Genomic DNA, 20,201 nt, shown 5'->3' with positions numbered 1-20,201 from the left:
AATATAGTAACACATATTTATGTAGAGACAATCTCTAATGGTTTTTCTTTTTGCGTAATGTAGATTCAGAGGGGAGATTGTTTCCTTAGGAAAATAACTAGTTTCCCCCAGACAAACAGTGACTGTTTCTCTGATTGCTGTCTGTTGCATTAGTAATGGAGAGAGAGAGATAAAGAGAGCGGTATAGTGGTGTAATTACGGATAAGTGGTATTATGATTACAGAATATCATAGCAGTGGGAATGAAAGGATCCCACTTTGAGAACAAAGAGCAGAAGCCTGCACCTATTGGGTTCGTAAATACCCCTCTACCATCTTCTTCTGCAGAGTAACACTCTGTTTATTAAATGTTACACCTATTTACTCATTAGGATTTTTTTACCACTGCGGTGATAAGGGACAAATGAACCATGCTGGTACTGTGGTTGGGAAATATATGTATTGTGACGAGGTGCCGATCTGGGATCAGCGTCACCTGGGAAGCGGCCCGGCAGCTAATGCTGATTGAGATCACCTGACGCCGTTTAGCATAAAAGCCGCTTGCTCCCAGCACTCTGAACACAGTTGCAATTAAATCACTTATGTAATGAAAATATTATCATAATGAAACCACATAATAGTTCTTGTAGTTATTATTTTCTTTAGAGAGTACATAACTAAGGATGATTCTTAAAGTCCTGCTCTGGTCTATGGAGTGTCCATCAACAGGTTTATGTACATAGGAGTCATGATTCTGCCCCATCATGACATGTTTCTGTTGATCTAGTGGCAGGATCATGACAGAGCCTTGTGCTTTGTGTTGAGAGAGGCAATTATGGCTCTTATAGCCTTCCATAATCTCTCTCCGGTCTCATCTTTGTCCCTGCACCCTTGTTTCCTCAATAATGATCGTTAATTATTTATTATAATGATTTTATCCCTTTATAATCCCCCTGTGTTTTCTGTCCTGTGCTGGTTCATTTTGAATTGTGTTATGTAGTTCCTGTGTCTTGTTTATTTTAGTTTAGTCTAGTCTAGTCCAGTTATTTGTAGTTTAATTCAAGTGTTGTCTTAGTCTTGTCTAGTGTAGTCTTTGTTCCTGTTTATCCATTACGATTTTCCCTTGTCCTGTTATGTTACCCCCTGCATGTTTTTTTTTAATTAAAGTCTCTTCTCAACCCCTTACCCGGACTAGGGACGACTCGTTTGGGTGATTCAGAGTCGACTCCCTTTTTTCTAAGCCAATAACTTTGTTATTCATTCACCTTCGAATTTACAACTTGGCAGACTGCTTACTTTCAAACACGGCAACATTAGACACTGCATGAAATGTAATTTTCATGATCTCATGATATGTACTCTTTAAGCACAATTTTTATTTTATTTTTAATTACGGAGTTAAAAATGTTCTGGTTGTGCTTTTGACATCTTTTTGGAAATGTACCCATCTGTTCTGTTTTTCTTGCTCATACTGTATATGTGCCATGTCTCCTAATTTGGCATTATATAAATCTGATTTTGTGTTTTGTCTATGTCCTTCAGAAGAGCGGCTCCCTCGGCTGAGTTCTCAGTGGACCGCACACGTCACCTGATGTCTTTTCTGACCATGCTGGGTCCAAGTCCTGACTGGAATGTAGGTCTGTCCTCAGAGGATCTCTGCACCAGAGAATGTGGTTGGGTACAGAAGGTGATCCAGGACCTCATCCCCTGGGACGCGGGGACAGACAGTGGGGTCACTTACGAGGTTCGTACTCGTAAGAGATTTGATTAGTAACCAAAACCTTTGAATATTGCCATTTTACATAACTTAAACCAAAGAAATGATATCCTGCATTCCTTTCCATTAAAAATCCTATACATTGAATGTTTTTTCAGATTTTGGACTAAACATTCGCTGTCAATATCAGTGACAGGTTTAAAAAATTAAAATTGACTGGATGGGAAAGTGAAACTTTGATTGATTGTATCAAAGCTGTGACTTTAGTGAGCTGCATGTGTGTGTTGTTTCTTGGCAGGCATCCGTCCCTCAAGTCTTTAGTAAATATGAGTAAATTTAAAAAAATTTTTAAAAATAAATGAATAAATAGCAATTTGGCAGTGGTCCACGGAGACAACACATTCACGGCTGCAGCTTATGTCTGCCATCTGCTGGTGTATGTTCAGTCTGCATGAGGTGCCATCATTTCAGTAGAAAATAATACTGAAAATAATATCAAGGTGATCCCTGTCTTTATAATTTATCTCTGAGGTGGTGGAATTTCATATAAAACCATATCAATTATTTAAATAATTAGTTTTTTAATGTGTATACACTATTCACAATGGAGGTTTATAGGGTTAATGTATACCTTAAAAAGATATTGTTAAAAAGCGTCATACTTTTATGAGTGCACCACAAAACATCATGCATGAGTTGGCATGAAACAATTGTGTAGAAAAATCTAACCAGCCTCTTTTTATCAGGTTTTTATGGCATATTTAACTTATTTCATATGATATATCAGTGTAAATTTGCAGTACCCGCTGGCAACAAAAGGGAGTACATCCCTAAGTGAAAATCTCTGATTCACATTTCCCCTCTCCCCGATGTCATGTGATTCATTAGTGTTACAAGTTCAACATGGCACCTCATGGCAAAGAACTTTCTCTACATAAAGATGGCCAAGGCTATAAGATGATTGCCAAGAGCCTGAAACCGAGCTGCAGCATGGTGGCCATATCCAGAGCTTGTCTTTGGGAAATAGACATATGAGTGCTGCCAGCATTGCTGCAGAGGTTGAAGGAGTGGGGTGGTCAGCCTGTCAGTGCTCAGACCATACGCCACACACTGCATCAAATTGGTCTGCACGGCTGTAATATAAATAAATGTCCCGTTAAATTGAACACTCAGACAAAAAATACTTTAGTGAACTATAATATTTGCTATTGAAAAGTGTAGTGCCCTTTTAGTAAATTGATAAACACTGTGTACTATAGTAAAGTTCAAAAACACGATAGTATCTAAGAATTTTACTGCAGTTTACCAGAGTTTCTGCTGTTTAAGTATATGGTTCAGATATCCATCTGTATGTACCTTGAATGTCATTTGTCACTTACCTGCCTTTCATGATGAACTGCACTTCCATCATTTTTTTAAATAATGACAACCGAGAATTTATACTTTTGCTCCTACTGTTTGGCCTCTGCTAACAAACTTTAAACTTAAGATAATGTAGAGGTAATTGCTGTTACTTCCTGAGTGGACGTTTGCCTACTTTGTAGATATTAAGCTTTTGTTTGCAGCTTAAAATTGCACTGAGCGGGACTTACAATGAGTCTGCGTGGCCACTCACCCGTGTAGCTTCAGACGGAACATTGCCCTCCGTCAATTTGCAGTCGCATTCTTCCGTGCATTCGCGATCGAGTTCCAAAGGTTTCAGAGAACCGTCGTGCCCCAGCTGCAGTACCTCTGCGCCCCCCTGGTCGAGAACCACTACTAGCACAGGAGCGACCCGCACATTTTTTAAAGTTTCCCTTTTTGCACGATATAGTAAAAAGTCATACAGAAACACAAGAGTGAGTAAACTCTTTTGTTATGTTGTACTGAACCCAGAAAATCCCTTTAACTATAATGGTCCAATTATAACCTTGTATTTCTGACTATTTGGTTTGATTCAATGTAATTTGTATTGCACACCCAGCTGTGTGTGCTGTGTTCCACCTCTGTAAATAACCTTGCTGTTGTTGACTGTGGAACTAATCTCTTTCTCTAAATGAGGAAAAGCAATGTAGAATGTGCTAAAATAAACAAAATTGTCTAATAGTGTATTAATTATTCAAAGTCAATTCAAATGTCACTATTGTTTTCCTCTTTAGAGATTTACAATCTTTTAAAGGAACACTCCACGTTTTTGGAAATAGGCTCTTTCTCTAACTCCAGAGTTAATACGTTTGAGTTTTAACATTTTGGAATCTATTCAGCTGATTTGCCGGGTCTGGCGATAGCACTTTTAGCATAGCTTAGCATAGCTTAGCATAGCTCAGCATAGCTCATTGAATCCAATTATACCAGTATCATCGCGTTCAAAAATGACCAAAGAGTTTCAATATTTTTCCTATTTAATACTTGACTCTTCTGTTCTTAGCACACGTCTTAGCACACAATATAACTAGTTTGATAATTTTGGAACACGACGCTACTGGTCTAATAAGATTCAATGATCTATGCTAAGCTATGCTAAAAGTGCTATCGCCAGACCCGGAGATCGGCTGAATAGATTCCAAAACGGTAAAACTCAGCTTAATAACTCTGGGGGAGTTTGAGAATGAGCCTATTTCACAAAAAAGTGAAGTGTTCAAATAAATTATTCAACATAAATGACAGGCCTATTTACATTTCGAGTTCAGTGAGGCCCGATGTTCTCCCGAATGGATTCAGTGACTATTAGAACACTCATAGTCCAGGAAATTCTCAGAAAATCTGTCCAACCATCATGACATTCGGGACTTTACTTGTTAGGTAAATGGGAGAATTTGGCCTGATTATCTTCCCTTATTGTTTTAAATGTAGAAACTTAATGACAAACTAACTAAAATTCATCATACCATGGACATGGAACTTGAAACTATACAGTGCTTAATTGCTGGATGGTGACAAAATAGTTTTGATAAACTTTTCCTTTGATTTGGAGTGTTATGTTACTGCTTTTATGTATGGCTTCTGAAACAGTAATATTATGCATGCAGCACTAATTTGTTACAATGCATGACATTTTTGTTTATTACTTGTTACAGGTGAAATAACATGGTAAAAATCTTAAAAGATTTCAGACTTGAATAAAATGTCATTGTTCATTAACATCATCCATCCATCCATTTTCTTCCGCTTATCCGGGGCCGGGTCGCAGGGGCAGCAGTCTAGGCAGGGATGCCCAGACTTCCCTCTCCCTAGACACTTCTTCCAGCTCTTCCGGGGGGACACCGAGGCGTTCCCAGGCCCGGTGGGGCATGCCCGGAACACCTTCCCGGGAAGGCGTCCAGGGGGCATCCGGAAAAGATGCCCGAGCCACCTCAGCTGGCCCCTCTCGATGTGGAGGAGCAGCGGATCTACTCTGAGCTCCACCCGAGTGACCGAGTTTCTCACCCTATCTCTAAGGGATCGCCCGACCACCCTGCGGAGAAAGCTCATTTCGGCCGCCTGTATCCGGGATCTTGTCCTTTCGGTCATGACCCACAGCTCATGACCATAGGTGAGAGTAGGAACGTAGATTGACCGGTAAATCGAGAGCTTCGCCTTGCGGCTCAGCTCCTTCTTTACCACGACAGACTGGTACAGCGACTGCATTACTGCAGAAGCTGCACCGATCCGTCTGTCAATCTCCCGTTCCATCCTTCCCGCACTCGTGAACAAGACCCCCAGATACTTGAACTCCTCCACTTGAGGCAGGAACTCACCACCTACCTGAAGTGAGCACACCACCCTTATCCGACTGAGAACCATGGCCTCAGATTTGGAGTTGCTGATTCTCATCCCAGCCGCTTCAAACTCGGCTGCAAACCGTCCCAGTGCATGCTGAAGGTCCTGATCTGATGGGGCCAGCACGATGACATCATCCGCAAAGAGCAGAGATGAAATCGTGTGGTCCCCAAACCCGACGCCCTCTGGCCCCCGGCTGCGCCAAGAAATTCTGTCCATAAAAATTATGAACAGAACCAGCGACAAAGGGCAGCCCTGCCGGAGTCCAACATGCACCGGGAACAAGTCTGACTTACTGCCGGCAATGCAAACCAAGCTCCTGCTCCGGTCGTACAGGGACCGGATAGCCCTTAGCAAAGGGTCCCGAATCCCATACTCCCGGAGCACCCTCCACAAGATGCCGCGAGGGACACAGTCGAATGCCTTCTCCAAATCCACAAAACACATTTGGATTGGTTGGGCAAACTCCCATGAACCCTCCAGCACCCTGGAGAGGGTATAGAGCGTGTCCAGTGTTCCACGACTGGGACAGAAACCACACTGTTCCTCCTGAATCCGAGGTTCTCCCATTGGCCGGATTCTCCTCTCCAGTACCCTGGCATAGACTTTCCCGGGGAGGCTGAGAAGTGTGATCCCCCGATAGTTGGAGCAGACCCTCCGGTACCCTTCTTAAAAAGAGGGACCACCACCCCGGTCTGCCAGTCCAAGGGCACTGTCCCTGACCGCCACGTGATGCTGCAGAGGCGTGTCAACCAAGACAGCCCCACAACATCCAGAGACTTGAGGTACTCAGGGCGGATCTCATCCACCCCCGGTGCCCTGCCATCGAGGAGTTTCTTGACTACCTCGGTCACTTCAGCCCGGGTGATGGGCGAGCCCACCTCCGAGCCCTCGGCCTCTGCTTCCTCAATGGAAGACGTGACGGCGGGATTGAGGAGATCCTCGAAGTATTCCTTCCACCGCATGAAGATATCCCCGGTCGAGGTCAACAGCTGCCTCCCTCCACTGTAAACAGCGTTGGTAGGGCACTGCTTCCCCCTCCTGAGGCACCGGACGGTTTGCCAGAATCTCTTCGAGGCCGACCGATAGTCTTTCTCCATGGCCTCACCGAACTCCTCCCAGGCCCGAGTTTTTGCCTCCCCAACCACCCGGGCTGCAGTCCGCTTGGCCTGTCGGTACCTGTCAGCTGCCTCGGGAGTCCCACAAGCCAGCCAGGCCCGATAGGACACCTTCTTCAGCTTGACGGCATCCCTTACTTCCGGTGTCCACCACCGGGTTCGGGGATTGCCGCCTCGACAGGCACCGGAGACCTTACGGCCACAGCTCCGAGTGGCTGCATTGACAATGGAGGTGGAGAACATGGTCCACTCGGACTCAATATCTCCAGACTCCCTAGGGATCTGGTCGAAGCTCTGCCGGAGGTGGAAATTCGGCCAAACGTTCCCAACAGACCCTCACAGTACGTTTGGGTCTGCCGAGTCTGTCCAGCTTCCTCCCCCGCCATCGGATCCAACTCACCACCAGGTGGTGATCGGTTGACAGCTCAGCCCCTCTCTTCACTCGAGTGTCCAAGACATACGGCCGTAGGTCAGATGCAACAACCACGAAGTCGATCATTGACCTCCGGCCAAGGGTGTCCTGGTGCCATGTGCACTGATGGACACCCTTATGCTTGAACATGGTGTTTGTTATGACCAAACTGTAACTAGCACAGAAGTCCAATAACAGAACACCACTCGGGTTCAGATCAGGTGGGCCGCTCCTCCCAATCACGCCCCTCCAGCACCCCTCCCAGAGGCTCCAAGAAGGCAGGGTACTCTACACTGCCATTTGGCCCCTAGGCACAAACGACAGTAAGAGACCTATCCCCGACCCGAAGGCGCAGGGAAGCGACCCTCTCGTTCACCGGGGTAAACTCCAACACATGCCGGCTGAGCTGGGGGGCTATAAGCAAACCCACACCAGCCCGCCGCCTCTCACCCTGGGCAACTCCAGAGTGGTGAAGAGTCCATCCTGCCTCGAGGAGTGTGGTTCCAGAGCCCAAGCCGTGTCTATCTCTAGTCGGAATCTCTGAACCTCACGCACAATCTCCGGCTCCTTCCCCGTCAGAGAGGTGACGTTCCATGTCCCTAGAGCTAGATTCCGCGTCCAGGGATCGGGTTGTCGAGGCCCCCGCCTTCGACCACCACTCGATCCACTTGCACCGGCCCCTTACGGTCCCTCCTGTAGGTGGTGGGTCCACGGGAGGGTGGGCCCACGTCGCTCCTTCGGGCTGAGCCCGGCCGGACCCCATGGGGGAAGGGCCGACCACCAGGTGCGTGCATACGAGCCACAACCCCGGGCCTGGCTCCAGGGTGGGGCCCCAGCTGCGCCATGCCGGGCGATGTCACGGTCCTCGAATTTGTTGTCATCATAAGGGTTTTTGAACCGCTCTTGGTCTGACCCGTCGCCTAGGACCTGTTTGCCTTGGGAGACCCTACCAGGGGCATATAGCCCCAGACAACGTAGCTCCTATGGTCTTTCGGGTACTCAAACCCCTCCACCACGTTAAGGCGGCAGTTCAAGGAGAGGATTTTTGTTTATTACTTGCTACAGGTGAAATAACATGGTGAAAATCTTAAAAGATTTCAGACTTGAATAAAATGTCATTTTTCATTAACATCATCACTTATTTTATTCGCCACAGTCCCCCAACAAGCCTGCAGATCCCCAGGAAAAGATTCGGCCCCTAACAAGTTTAGACAACCCTCAGAGCCCTTTCTACGACCCAGAGGGTGGTGCTATTACTCCCGTGGCAAGGATTGTCTTGGAAAGAATTGCTCGCAAGGTCTGTTCCTTTATTTCTTCTCAAATTATTCAATTTCAAAGAAGATGCTCTTACACTTGAGCTTTTATAACTGTGCCAAACAATTCTGGATTATTTATGTCATAAAAGTCAACAAGTGAGAGCTAAAATAACTCTGCAACCACAGATTGTACAAATTTATGGAGCCAGCATATCACAACAGTGCCCTAGAAGTATACTCACTAAAAACAGGTGGGTTAAAATGGACCCGGCAAGTAACCCAATGCTGTGTTACTATAGCACAGACCCATTGTTGTGTTATCTATCCCAATGTATTGGGTTACAAATTTAACCCAACATTTGGGTTATGAAATAACTAATTTGTTGGGTCATTTTTGCCAACAAGTTATTTATTATTTTATTGTTATTGTTATATCTGTTGTCTATTATTTTTGGCCATTTTATTTCTTATTATTTTATTGAAGTGTAAACAAATAATGCACTAGATAGAAAAACCTTTATAATTCTTTATTACCAATACAATATGTTTTGGTTTCAGTTGTTTTATTAATGTACTTCCTTTTATCATAAAGTTACTAGCAATTAAGTAATAATTTACAAGAATCAAATAAATAAATAAACAGAACAGAGGCTAGTCTAGCTGAAAGCTCATACAATTATAAAATACCTCAGCAAAAGCTACCAAACAGCAGCACCACCAGGCTTGGCATACTACAAAATGTAAATAAACAAACAAACAAACATATCAACTGCTTAAAGACGATCTTCTTCCTTTAGCATCATGCTTCCCACAATAACGAAGACTTAAGAGGAACTGGTTTTATCCCCAAGCTGCAGAACATGAAGGTCTTTCATTGCTCCTCCTGATACTGAATGATGTTTGTTCCAACCAATAAACATATATTATCTTTAGTGAATATGCACACATTATTATTAATAATAATAATAATAATAATAATAATATTACAATAATTATTTATAATTAAGCTGTATCGTCAAAAATAATGTACATTACAAGCACACTTTTCCTTTTGACTTTAAATGTGAAAATTAGTACACAATGTTAGTTCACGTGTCATATGATAGATTATATTAATTTATTATTACGTACATGTTTCATTACATATTTGTTTAAATGTCAAAAAATAAGTTTTCAGACATTATCTCTTACCTACATATTTGTCAGTTAAGGCTTCAGGCTCCCATTTCCCATTTCCTTCGCATATCATCTCTCTAAAAGATAGATAAATATATTGAAAGCTTGTCAATGAAGCCCATTGCTGCAAGTCTGTTAATAACAGAAAACGAAACTGCGTCTAAGGCAAGCACCCTCTTGTTTTGGTCGGTGAACACCAAAAATATATATTTGCTGCTTTTTGCAAAAAAATATGATAAAAGTAATAAATGTAACAAAATAACATAAACACACTCGTCATTGGAATATTCCTGTTCGGAGCCCTGGCGCTTCCGCTGGTTCATAAAAACTCATAAAAAAGTGCTCCGCCAAATATCTAAGAAGGCCAGGAAAAACCAAAGAAAAACATAGCAAAAATAAACAATTATTTTTTATCAACGTTTGAAATAGGTTGGTTATAAAAGCAAGTGTTTACATCGAGAGTCATGCATATTATAAAAACAGTAGACAGGGACACGGCATACAAACATGTATGTATATATATATATATATATATATATATGTATATACTGTGTATACACATACACACATTATTATTAATATTAGCTTACCTCTCATCTGTCAGAAGTGGCCCGGGCGACAGTTGAAATTTGAAATATATTTTAACCCAACTTACTGGGTTGTTACAGAAATGGCACAACGTTTTTTAGTGTTCTGAAAGTCATGCGTCCTCTATTGCAGGGAAGTTAGTTTGAATGAGACTGTATGGAAATTAGATGGGATATGAGGAAAAAGTATATTCATTGTTACCATTTCCTTTTTTCAGTCTGGAATCCCATTCATGTTGAGCACAATAGAAATGAAAGAGGGATGTCATTTAAACTCGGATTGAAAGTTTGAGTTGTAACTATACTCTAAGTTGTTTTGCTTTGTCTGTAGGGTGAGCAGTGCAACATTGTGCCAGATAATGTGGATGACATTGTGGCTGACATTGCCCAGGAGGAGAAAGAAGAAGGTTTGCAATTATTTATCTCATCATCATAGGAAGAATTTACAATATTCCAAATCACCCGATCCAACCGGACGAAACTGGTGTTCCTTGCAGTTTGATTCAGTGTCATATGTTCTCCCTAACATTCAAAACTTAGCCAAATGATAAAACGATTTTATGCACTTTTGGTTTAGACTTTTGAAAAAGAGAAATTCATCCACATCAAAACCTGTATGTGACTCTATGAGCCCTATTTTCACAGTCTAAGTGTATAGTCTAAAGCGCAAGGGCGAAAGTGCACTCAGGGTGTGTCCGAATCCACTTTTGCTTGTTTAAGGAAAGTAAAACGGTCAGCGCGCCCAAGCGAATAAACTGATTGCGCAGTAAACGAATCAGAGTCTCATCTCTCATTCCCTTTAAGAGCCAGTTGCTCTTGCGCCATGGTGGATTGGCTATTTAACTCATTCCCCAGCAGCCTTTTCAAAAAAAAGTTGCCAGAAGTACAGAATCCCAGAACCTAGAACGTATATGTTTTAGCGTTTTTTAATGATTGTGAAATCTGGGTGGAATCTTTGACAAAAAACGTTAATTATCTCAGCTGTTTAATAAAAAATTTCGAAGAAACCTACTCTCATATACTGAGTGATAAAAAACGAACAATTGAAGATATAGAAAACGGTTTATTCTGTTCTTTCATTGGACATATTGTTTGTCCATATATTCTTTACAGAAAATTTACTGTGAGCCATTAAAGTTGGGTGAAAATGTTAAAAAACGCTACCGTAGGCTGGCAACGGTATGAGGCTGGCAGGGAATGACTTAATGTGTCTCTAAGGGTTAAACTTATACCTAGGGGCCGTTTCTATACACCGTTATGAGTTACCATAATGTTCACAGACTAAAATATTCTTATGAGCTGAATACAGCATTAATTCATGTCTTTGCTCTCAGATGATACTCCAGAGACTTGTATCTACTCAAACTGGTCTCCGTGGTCGGCATGCAGCTCCTCAACATGTGAGAAGGGAAAGAGGATGAGGCAGAGGATGCTGAAGGCCCAGCTGGATCTCAGCGTACCGTGTCCACACACACAGGACTTTGAGCCCTGCATGGGGCCCGGCTGTAGTGATGAAGGTCAGAATCACACTCACCAAATTAGCCCAGTAATAAATATACAAATCATGTGGGGCTTTAAAGCTCACAGGGACATGATTATTTCATAACAAGACATCTATTTGCCCATTAACACTTGTTCACTCCTTTCGAGAAAAAGACCAGGGGCCTCATTTATAAAGTGTGCGTACGCACAGATTTGATCGTAGAGTGTGCACCCGCCAAAATCCACGGCAACGTTCATATTTATTGAAACGGTCTTTGACGTGTAAAAAGTGCTTAGGGCCAAGATCACTTAAGATGTATAGACGAATAAAAGATCTGATTTATATCCGTTCAGCTGAGACCCATGTTGTCAAATGTAAATGGAACAGTAACGCATGAAGTGACCAGATCTAAAAATGCCCTATTTTAATAAAACACAACAGCCTAGAATTAAAACTTAAAAATAAAAATAAAAAATTATCCTCTTTAGCTTATTTCTTAATACCTATACCTGGTTCAATTTGGAATGGGTGGTAACCCAGACTGACCATCATTGAAACTGGTGGGGACCTGGATTTACGAAACTGTTCTTAAAGCGACCGTGCAGCGGTGTTTCATGCATTCTGATTTCTTTACAATGTTAAACGGGCTGTCTTCTCATGCTTAACAAGGTTAACTTGTCAAAAAACGAGTTGGGCGTATAACATAGTATTTCTGTACTCGAAATACTCCCCCAGCGATCGTAGAGGTTTCAGATAAATTTTTTGGAACATATAAAACTGTTTCGTAACAATTTTTCTTGGCCTCTTATTGGACAATTCTCCAGCAAAAACATGCGGCACGCCCACGTGGCAGCAAGGAGAGCAGGAGAAAGAGCATGCGCAGAGGTCACTTTCACTTGTGTGCAGGAGAGAGAGAGAGAGAGAGCATATGTTTGTGAAGTTCAGGTGTTTGTTTGTTCACTGCATTTGCAAAAGACGCCAGACATGAACTGCAAGCGGTGAGTGAAACTGATGTCTGTGTTTTGTTGACAATGGGTACGCACCTGCTTTAGTTCAACCAACCCCTCCCCCCCACACGCGCCGTATGCTTTCTGAAATAATCGTACAGCTGTATTTATCTTTTATAAATGTGATCAAACTAAATACTCTTCGAAGATACGAAGTATGCAATACTACTCTATAGGTACTCAAGATTAATATGAGATTTGCAGAAACCACTTGTGTTACGGCCGCTTTAAGACAACATATAAGATTGTTACCTTGATAAATTATAGCAAGTTTGTAAGAATGATCCTTCTTAAGAAATAATTTCAATCAAATAATCAAATCAAATAATTTCTTTAAAAATCTTAATTTTTTCATAAGAATAATATGACATATGCTTTGTAAATCAATCGTGAGAAAAAAATAAGATACGTCAGTTTGGCAGAATTTTCTTCTTAAGAACGTTTTTTGAATCCAGCACCTGGCTTAATAATAATGTTATCCTTGAGAATTGTGTATCCATTGTGAACAAACAGAGCTACTGTCTAAGACAAAACACATAGTTGTGGGTGGACAGGTGGGTGGGCTTCCCTTATTGTTTAATGAACTGTTGACAGCCGTTGTCGATTGATTATCATGTGAGTGGGATGACATAGAGTTGGCCCTAGGGGATGGTGTGTTTGCTACGGATAAGCTACGGTTTATCAAACAGAACATATGTCTATAATTTGAGAGGGGAGAACGGGAAGTGCCCCATAAAAGATTAATCTTGGCCGTATGACTGATGAGGTTATATTAATCATTCATGATTACGCAGTATATTGTCGCCTGCGTTTAGTGAGAAAGCCTCCGGAATACATCCTGAATATATCTATCACAATGGTAGAGCAAAGATTATTGTTAGAATAATTTTATATATTAATTCTTTTTAATAAGTAAATAATAGTGTCACATTAACCTGTGCAAAATTAAATAAAATACAACATACTGTAATAAATAAACCTACTTTGGGTGGCATTTGTGTTTTGGAACACAATAACCTGCTAAACTCACGAGAAGCAGTCTGAACCGTAGAAAACATGATTTAAAAAAAAAAGCTTATTAGTTAGTTTATATATTTTTATTTAGCCTTGTTGTGCAAGCACTGTCGAGCTTGTGCAGAGGCAGAAGCTTTTGCCAGAGGGGAACTGGAATCCCCTGGTTGTTGTTTCTCGATTTGAGTTTTGGGTTCCTCGCCAGTGTTTGCATACTGTTTTGCACTATTTGCCTGACTGGGGGGCTCCTTTAGAATTCGAATTTTAAAGTTTTACATAATTAATATTGCATATAGGAATTTATAGTCTGTTTAATATTTGACCTGTGTTTCTCTCTCCTTTATCTTTAATTTGTGATTTCACTGTGGATGCGTGCGTGTCTGTGTGTGTGTGTTTGCGTGCTTGGCTCTGTGTCCGTCCATGTGTGTGTGTCTATGTCTGTGTGTGTTAGTACGTGTGCATATTTTGTGTGTGGAGCGTTTGTATGTGGGTATGTCTGTCTTCTGTGTTTTCACCTTTGTTTTTTTTTACAGGTATATAACTTTAATTGATTTGCTTATATTCAATATGTCTCATGTACAGCTGCTTCGTAACAATGAAAATTGTAAAAAGCTCTATATAAATAAAGTTGAGAGTTGAGTAGTTCCTTAACATTTTTTGCTAAGGAAAAAACATGTGAACAAGAACATAAATAAATATGTCAACTTTGAATTCCACAGATGCGTCCACATGCATGATGTCTGAATGGATAACGTGGTCAACATGCAGCGTGTCGTGTGGCGCCGGGGTGCGATCTAGGGAGCGCTATGTCAAACAGTTTCCTGATGACGGCTTTGCTTGTACACATTCGACTGAGGAGTCGGAGCCCTGCACTGTCAATGACGACTGCTGTGGGTATTTTGTTGGACACAGCAGATTTATTATATTTTTTCTTTAGTTTAACACATTTTACACATTTTTACTCTGACAAATTCAGCGATTTATCAGCATTGGCTTCAGATTTAAGGAATTGCTGTTAAATGTAAAATGTTCTACTTTTTTGCCAGGTTTCCCTATAAGTCAACATCATATCGTTAAATGTCTTTTCACAAAATGCACTAGAAATGATCAACTAGCGAGTTATAGAGAATTTTAAAGCTAATGTATGTTACTCCGCGTTGCATGCTGGGGTGGTGCCACCTGTTAGAATCTGTTCTATATTTCCAATTTATTCGTAGAGTAAGCATTGTTTTATCAGAATACATGACTACTTTTGAATGTCCGTCTATCACACTATATTAACTTGTTTATGTTTATAGCTCCAAGCAGTTGCTTGGTTACTGAATGGGGCGAATGGGATGCCTGCAGTGCCACCTGTGGGCTCGGCATGAAACGAAGGGAGCGCATGGTAAAAATGCCCCCATCTGACGGCTCCATCTGTGGGGCTGAAGTGGTGGAGATTGGCAAGTGTATGATGCCAGAATGCCGTAAGTGCAAATGCAAACATGTTAACCCACTTTAACATATTTATGTACATTGCCACAAAGAATACACACGTACATTAAATTGTTTACACACACAATTCCTCATTAACATAGTACACAATAAACATGCACCTAAACAATTCACATGCAGCCAGTAAAATATTCAAAGGCAAGCTAGGCCAAATTAATTCATCAACACATGCTAAGGCTGCCACATGATGACAAAAACATAAACACTAATACAATTGTTTCGGCTAATATTGAGATTGTTATTATTTAGCATGATTCCTCTCTTTGAAAACATGTAATAATTTAGTGAAAAAAATCGAAATCGGCACAAAAAGTGGATTCAGCTGCAATAAAATCATAATAAAAACTGTAATAAAATATATAATGTATTAATTCATATATCTTAATTAATCATAGAAAAGAATGAATACTATCCGAGATGTAGCACAGTGGTCAGTGCACATGCATTTGTATGACTTGTATATACTGTATGAGTCGTGGGCTCACGGGAACCCGGGTTCGAGTCTGATCTGTGTCATGTCTTGCCCCCCATTCTCCTGTCTGCCCCCTCTGTCCTATTTAAAATTAATAATATTAATAAATACAAAAGCTAATTAAGTTAATTAAATCTTTTCAAATCAGCCACCACCTACTGATAATAACAGTCCAATGGAAAATAACTGTGCAACAATGACATAAATTATTGAGGCAAACATTATAACCACTCTAGCACACATGCATTAACATATTTACACAGAACACTGAGACAATTTATGATTTGCATTTAATGATTGCATTTTAAATAAAAAGAAGAAGAAATACATTCCTGTTTCCCCTTCTAGCACATATTTCTCTACCAATTCTCATGTCTCTAAGGACAGAGTTTTTGCCTCATTCAAATATATCCCTGCGTTGCTCCACTTATTTTGTTTGGTTGAACGTATCTGCTAAATGCCTAAATAAATAATGAAATTAAAGATAGCTAAAATAAAACACGTTTTATGTATCAATACGTTTTGAAAATTGTAGTGTTTTCTAGAGTATTGATGTCGAGTTGTTTGTGTAGATACAATCCCATGTTTACTCTCACCGTGGTCGGACTGGAGCGACTGCAGTGTGACATGTGGTAAAGGCACACGGGAACGTCAGCGCATTCTAAAATCACCTGCGGAGCTAGGGGAATGCAACGAGGAGCTGGAACAGATGGAAAAATGCATGCTGCCAGAGTGCCGTGAGTTAACCAGCCTCTTTTGTCCAGCATGGTCTCTGTTCATTTAAGCATACTGTATGTTCAGTTAAATACATGAACACACATTATATCTTTCACCGCAAAGTATCGTTTATGTTTTAAAGTATTTAAACACTTCCTGTCACATTCCTCAGCTTGAATATTCTCTATTCTCTAGCAATGGAGTGTGTGATGTCAGAGTGGACGGTGTGGTCGGAGTGTAATAAGGCCTGTGGAAAGGGTCACATGATTCGCAGTCGTCAGATCTTGCTGGAGCCTCAGTTTGGAGGCGAGTCATGCCCCGAGACTGTACAGAGAAAGAGGTGCAAGATCAAGAAATGTAGCCAAGGTGGAGCCAACAGCGAAGAGAGAAGGAGACGCAAAGAAGAGCGCAAGAAGAAGAGGAACAAACAGGGGAGGGAGGAGAGCACGGATGAGCTTGCAGGTTAACATTTTTTTTTTTTATTATAATGCAGAACTTACATATTTACATACATACCGAATACGATCAGCAAAAAACATCTTCATAACTTTACAAATTGTAAATAATTACTTTATTTAAAGAAAATCATATATTAATCGAGGTTTACGTATATAAAATTGTCAAATAAATGAAAAAATAATAATAATAAATCAAAATAAATAAATACATAAAAATATCACTAAAATAAATTCCTATCTGTAAATCAATCACCTTAATAGGTCAAATAGGTTACACATTTTTTGTTATATACAAGTCTCAGAGATAAAACAATTGACTTAACTTCGGCAATGAAAATTGGAAATTGGAAAGGGGATTTCACCCTTTTTCGTATTAAAATAAAAAAATTAACAACATTTTCAAGAGAGCATGTTTTGGGGCATTCATAGTAAAAGATAATATCTTTAAGAGTGAAACTATGGGACACATTTATGGGGCCAAACAAATATTTGCTTAAGTCACTCAAGAATTGTCTAGTTAAAACACAATCATAAAATATATGTGTGGTGAACGTGCAATGTCACATTTCTGATCAAAATTACATCACCACTGCAGATACCGATGTTTTTGAAGTAAATCAAAGCCAATAAGAGAATAACACTGATGCTGTTTATTAGGAAATCAACAACGAAAAATCCCTGTAACAGACATTAGTGATTTAGATTATATGTACATCTTCGCATCACAGGTACTCTGAGATAACTAAAAAATCTAAAAAGTTTTTTTATTGTGCATTGCAATTGATATCAATCAAACTGCAGTTGGTTTGTTTTGATTTAAGACATAATAACCCCCAAAATACAGCTAACTATAGTAACACGATGAAACACAATTAAAACATGATAGCATGATAAAAACATGATTTTAGCATTTTGGAACCAAACTCTTCATATGCATCATAAGATTTCAAATGGAGGCAACGAACTGCATTGAACCTATAAAGATGTTTTGCAACAATATTTAATAATGAATGATCCGTCTCGCACTGACAACAGTTGTATTCTGTGTATATATGCTTCTGAAGGATGTAAAATGAAGTCATGGTCTAGCTGGACTGACTGCACCAAGCTGTGTGGTGGAGGGATCCAGGAGCGTCTGATGACAGCCAAGAAGAGATTCAAGAATGTACAACTAATCAGCTGCAAGGACCGAAAAGAGATTCGGGCCTGCAATGTTCATCCCTGCTAGGGCTGTGCTGCACAGCCGTATGGGACGGGACGCCATCCAGATTGTGGACAGACTGTGGCACACTCTCTGTGCTGTTGTCCAGCTGCAGAAGCTACTCTGTTCGTTTTTATTTTCTAGCATTTATAGTGACCCAGGCCCTGCCTCGCCTGAAACAAAATGAGAAACCCAGAAGGGTACTGAGAGCCACGCACTGTAAAAAAATTCAGATTAATATGCATTACTACTTGAGATTAACAGCCCTTTGAGGAGCTTTAAAGAGAGAAGTTATTTTGAAGATGGATTTTTCACGAGAACGACCATGGCGTATTAAAGATTAAATTGTTCTCACATGAAAAGCAAAACAAATTTCTCATTTTATACTCCAAACACCACCTTCATTCACACTCATATGCACAGTAATATACGCACGACATCCCACACAGTAATGACTTTTGAAGTCAAATTGTCACGTCAAGTCACTCGTCAATAAATGTCAGCGCTCAGAAAGATTATTACATACACAGTCTATAGTCTCTACTCAACATACACCTCTGACAAGTTCCCAACGATTAGCACCATTATGATCTGGAATCAAAATGATCAGAAGAGCTGCTTTACATGCATGCAAATCATTTATTCAAGTGCATTATAATGTTACAATTACCAAAAATGGGGTATTTTCAGTAGAATATATTACACAATTGCTTACAAAATTACGTCTAAACTTTGCTCTTCTGTTCATTTTGGTATCTCCTGACATTTGAATAAGGAACATTCATTTTTTATTCTTAGTGTCACTCAGTTCCTCTACTATACCAGACATTTGGACACTCCAATGAAAAAGTTGTGTTGGGGTTGAGGCTAAACTTTGCAGGTCAGTGGCCCTCCGGGAGCAGGATTGGACACCTCTGCAATAAATGATCAATTATCAAAGCAAGTGGCATTAGTAAGCAAATAATAAGCCCACAATATATCATTTTCAGCTGTTTTTGTAACGTGATCATTTGCAGTTTGCAATGGCTGTCACACCATATCTGATTTTTACTATACATTATGATAATCGTAGACTAAATAATTCACATCAATCTTATCACAGATCACATTTACATATGATATACTTTATATGAGTGCATACGAAATAGCCACCTCATAGTTACACGTTAACCGTGTGGTCAATATCGGGTGTCATACAGATACTGGGGCTGAAAAATGTACGATATCATTAATATCACATACGTACTTTGTGTGTAATAATCTCCATGAAATCCATGCTCATTGTCAATCCCCTTATATTGTGACACCCCTGCTATAGACATTTTCAACTAACCCTAACCAAATAATGTTGGAATACTTTTGTATTTAGTATGCGCATTGTTTTATCAACTTCATCAGTGCCACTGTGTTTGATATTTGGTTATGCAATATATTGACATTCATTCAATTTTAAGTGCCAAGAAACTGATTAGGGGGCAACTGTAGCATTAACTATTTTCAGTTTTTTTTTAAAGAAGAAACAAACAAATAAATACATTTAAGGGATTTTGCCTGTACCATACCGTTTACTGCTTTTGTAAATCAAGCCTCAAAAGCAGGTCATTGGTTCGATTAAAACATGTTATTTGCCCAGTAGTATTGTCATGTATTCAGACCAAATGTACTCATTTTGCAAGATTTCTGTTAACTTGTTGTGGGAAAATGTATTCTTGAGTAATGAAAATGCTTTAAGCCAGTTCACATCATTAATGAAATGTTTCTATCGTCTGCTGTGATGATTTCTTTCATGTGTAATATTCATAAGACTAAAAGCACATACAACCAGCCATTCCAGAGTTTTATATGTCTCATGTATGAAATCATGTCTAGGACTCACGGATCTGTAATGACTTTATACCCTAGTGTAAGACATTTAAATGGGAATATGTTTAGTTTGATGGATTTTCTTTTTCAATGTAGGAGGCTTTCCTAAGTTTTTCCTAAGATTTTTTTATTCTTCTTGCCAAAGCCTTGCGTAGATGTTTTGTAGTGATCTCTCTTCCCTGTTCAACTGACATGATTCATATTTTTTGAATATTTCACCTTTACAATAAAAGGAAATGTGACAAAGTGCCTAATTAACGGCCTGGTCATTTGACTAAAGTATTGTTAACATGTAGCTAACACGTGTGCTTTGTGGATTTCATGCTATTTTTAGATAATATCGTGGTATTATATGTGCACATGCAGTAATACCGCACTAAAAGGTCTCCATTATTAGCTTTGAACTGATCTTGTGCTCCCGTATGAATGTTAACATTTGAAACCTTTTTTATTTCGAGTTATGCTTGTCCCTTTTAGTTTAAACACCAAATAATCTTGCAAAAAAACTTTTCC

General features: G+C 40.1%; 1 protein-coding gene across 2 annotated transcripts in view; it reads left to right on the top strand.

The window, feature by feature from the left end:
- Positions 1 to 19,942, top strand: part of spon1a (spondin 1a) — a 121,327-nt gene extending 101,385 nt beyond the window's left edge. The window contains exons 8-16 of one of the 2 annotated variants that reach the window (XM_056766733.1): positions 1,524 to 1,722; positions 8,120 to 8,260; positions 10,314 to 10,389; positions 11,317 to 11,499; positions 14,203 to 14,373; positions 14,782 to 14,949; positions 16,022 to 16,186; positions 16,362 to 16,628; positions 17,689 to 19,942. In XM_056766733.1, coding sequence (XP_056622711.1) covers positions 1,524 to 1,722; positions 8,120 to 8,260; positions 10,314 to 10,389; positions 11,317 to 11,499; positions 14,203 to 14,373; positions 14,782 to 14,949; positions 16,022 to 16,186; positions 16,362 to 16,628; positions 17,689 to 17,852 — 1,534 coding nt within the window. In that variant the 3' untranslated portion in view covers positions 17,853 to 19,942. Of the gene's footprint in view, positions 1 to 1,520; positions 1,723 to 8,119; positions 8,261 to 10,313; positions 10,390 to 11,316; positions 11,500 to 14,202; positions 14,374 to 14,781; positions 14,950 to 16,021; positions 16,187 to 16,361; positions 16,629 to 17,688 lie in introns of both variants that reach the window. The other variant, XM_056766732.1, reaches the window with a different exon arrangement.
- The last annotated feature ends 259 nt before the right edge of the window (positions 19,943 to 20,201 follow it).

This window comes from Triplophysa dalaica, chromosome 14 (genome assembly GCF_015846415.1).
Source record: "Triplophysa dalaica isolate WHDGS20190420 chromosome 14, ASM1584641v1, whole genome shotgun sequence".
NCBI lineage: Eukaryota > Metazoa > Chordata > Actinopteri > Cypriniformes > Nemacheilidae > Triplophysa > Triplophysa dalaica.
Note: the sequence above shows the minus strand (reverse complement) of the source record. Positions and strands in the feature narration are given on the sequence as shown.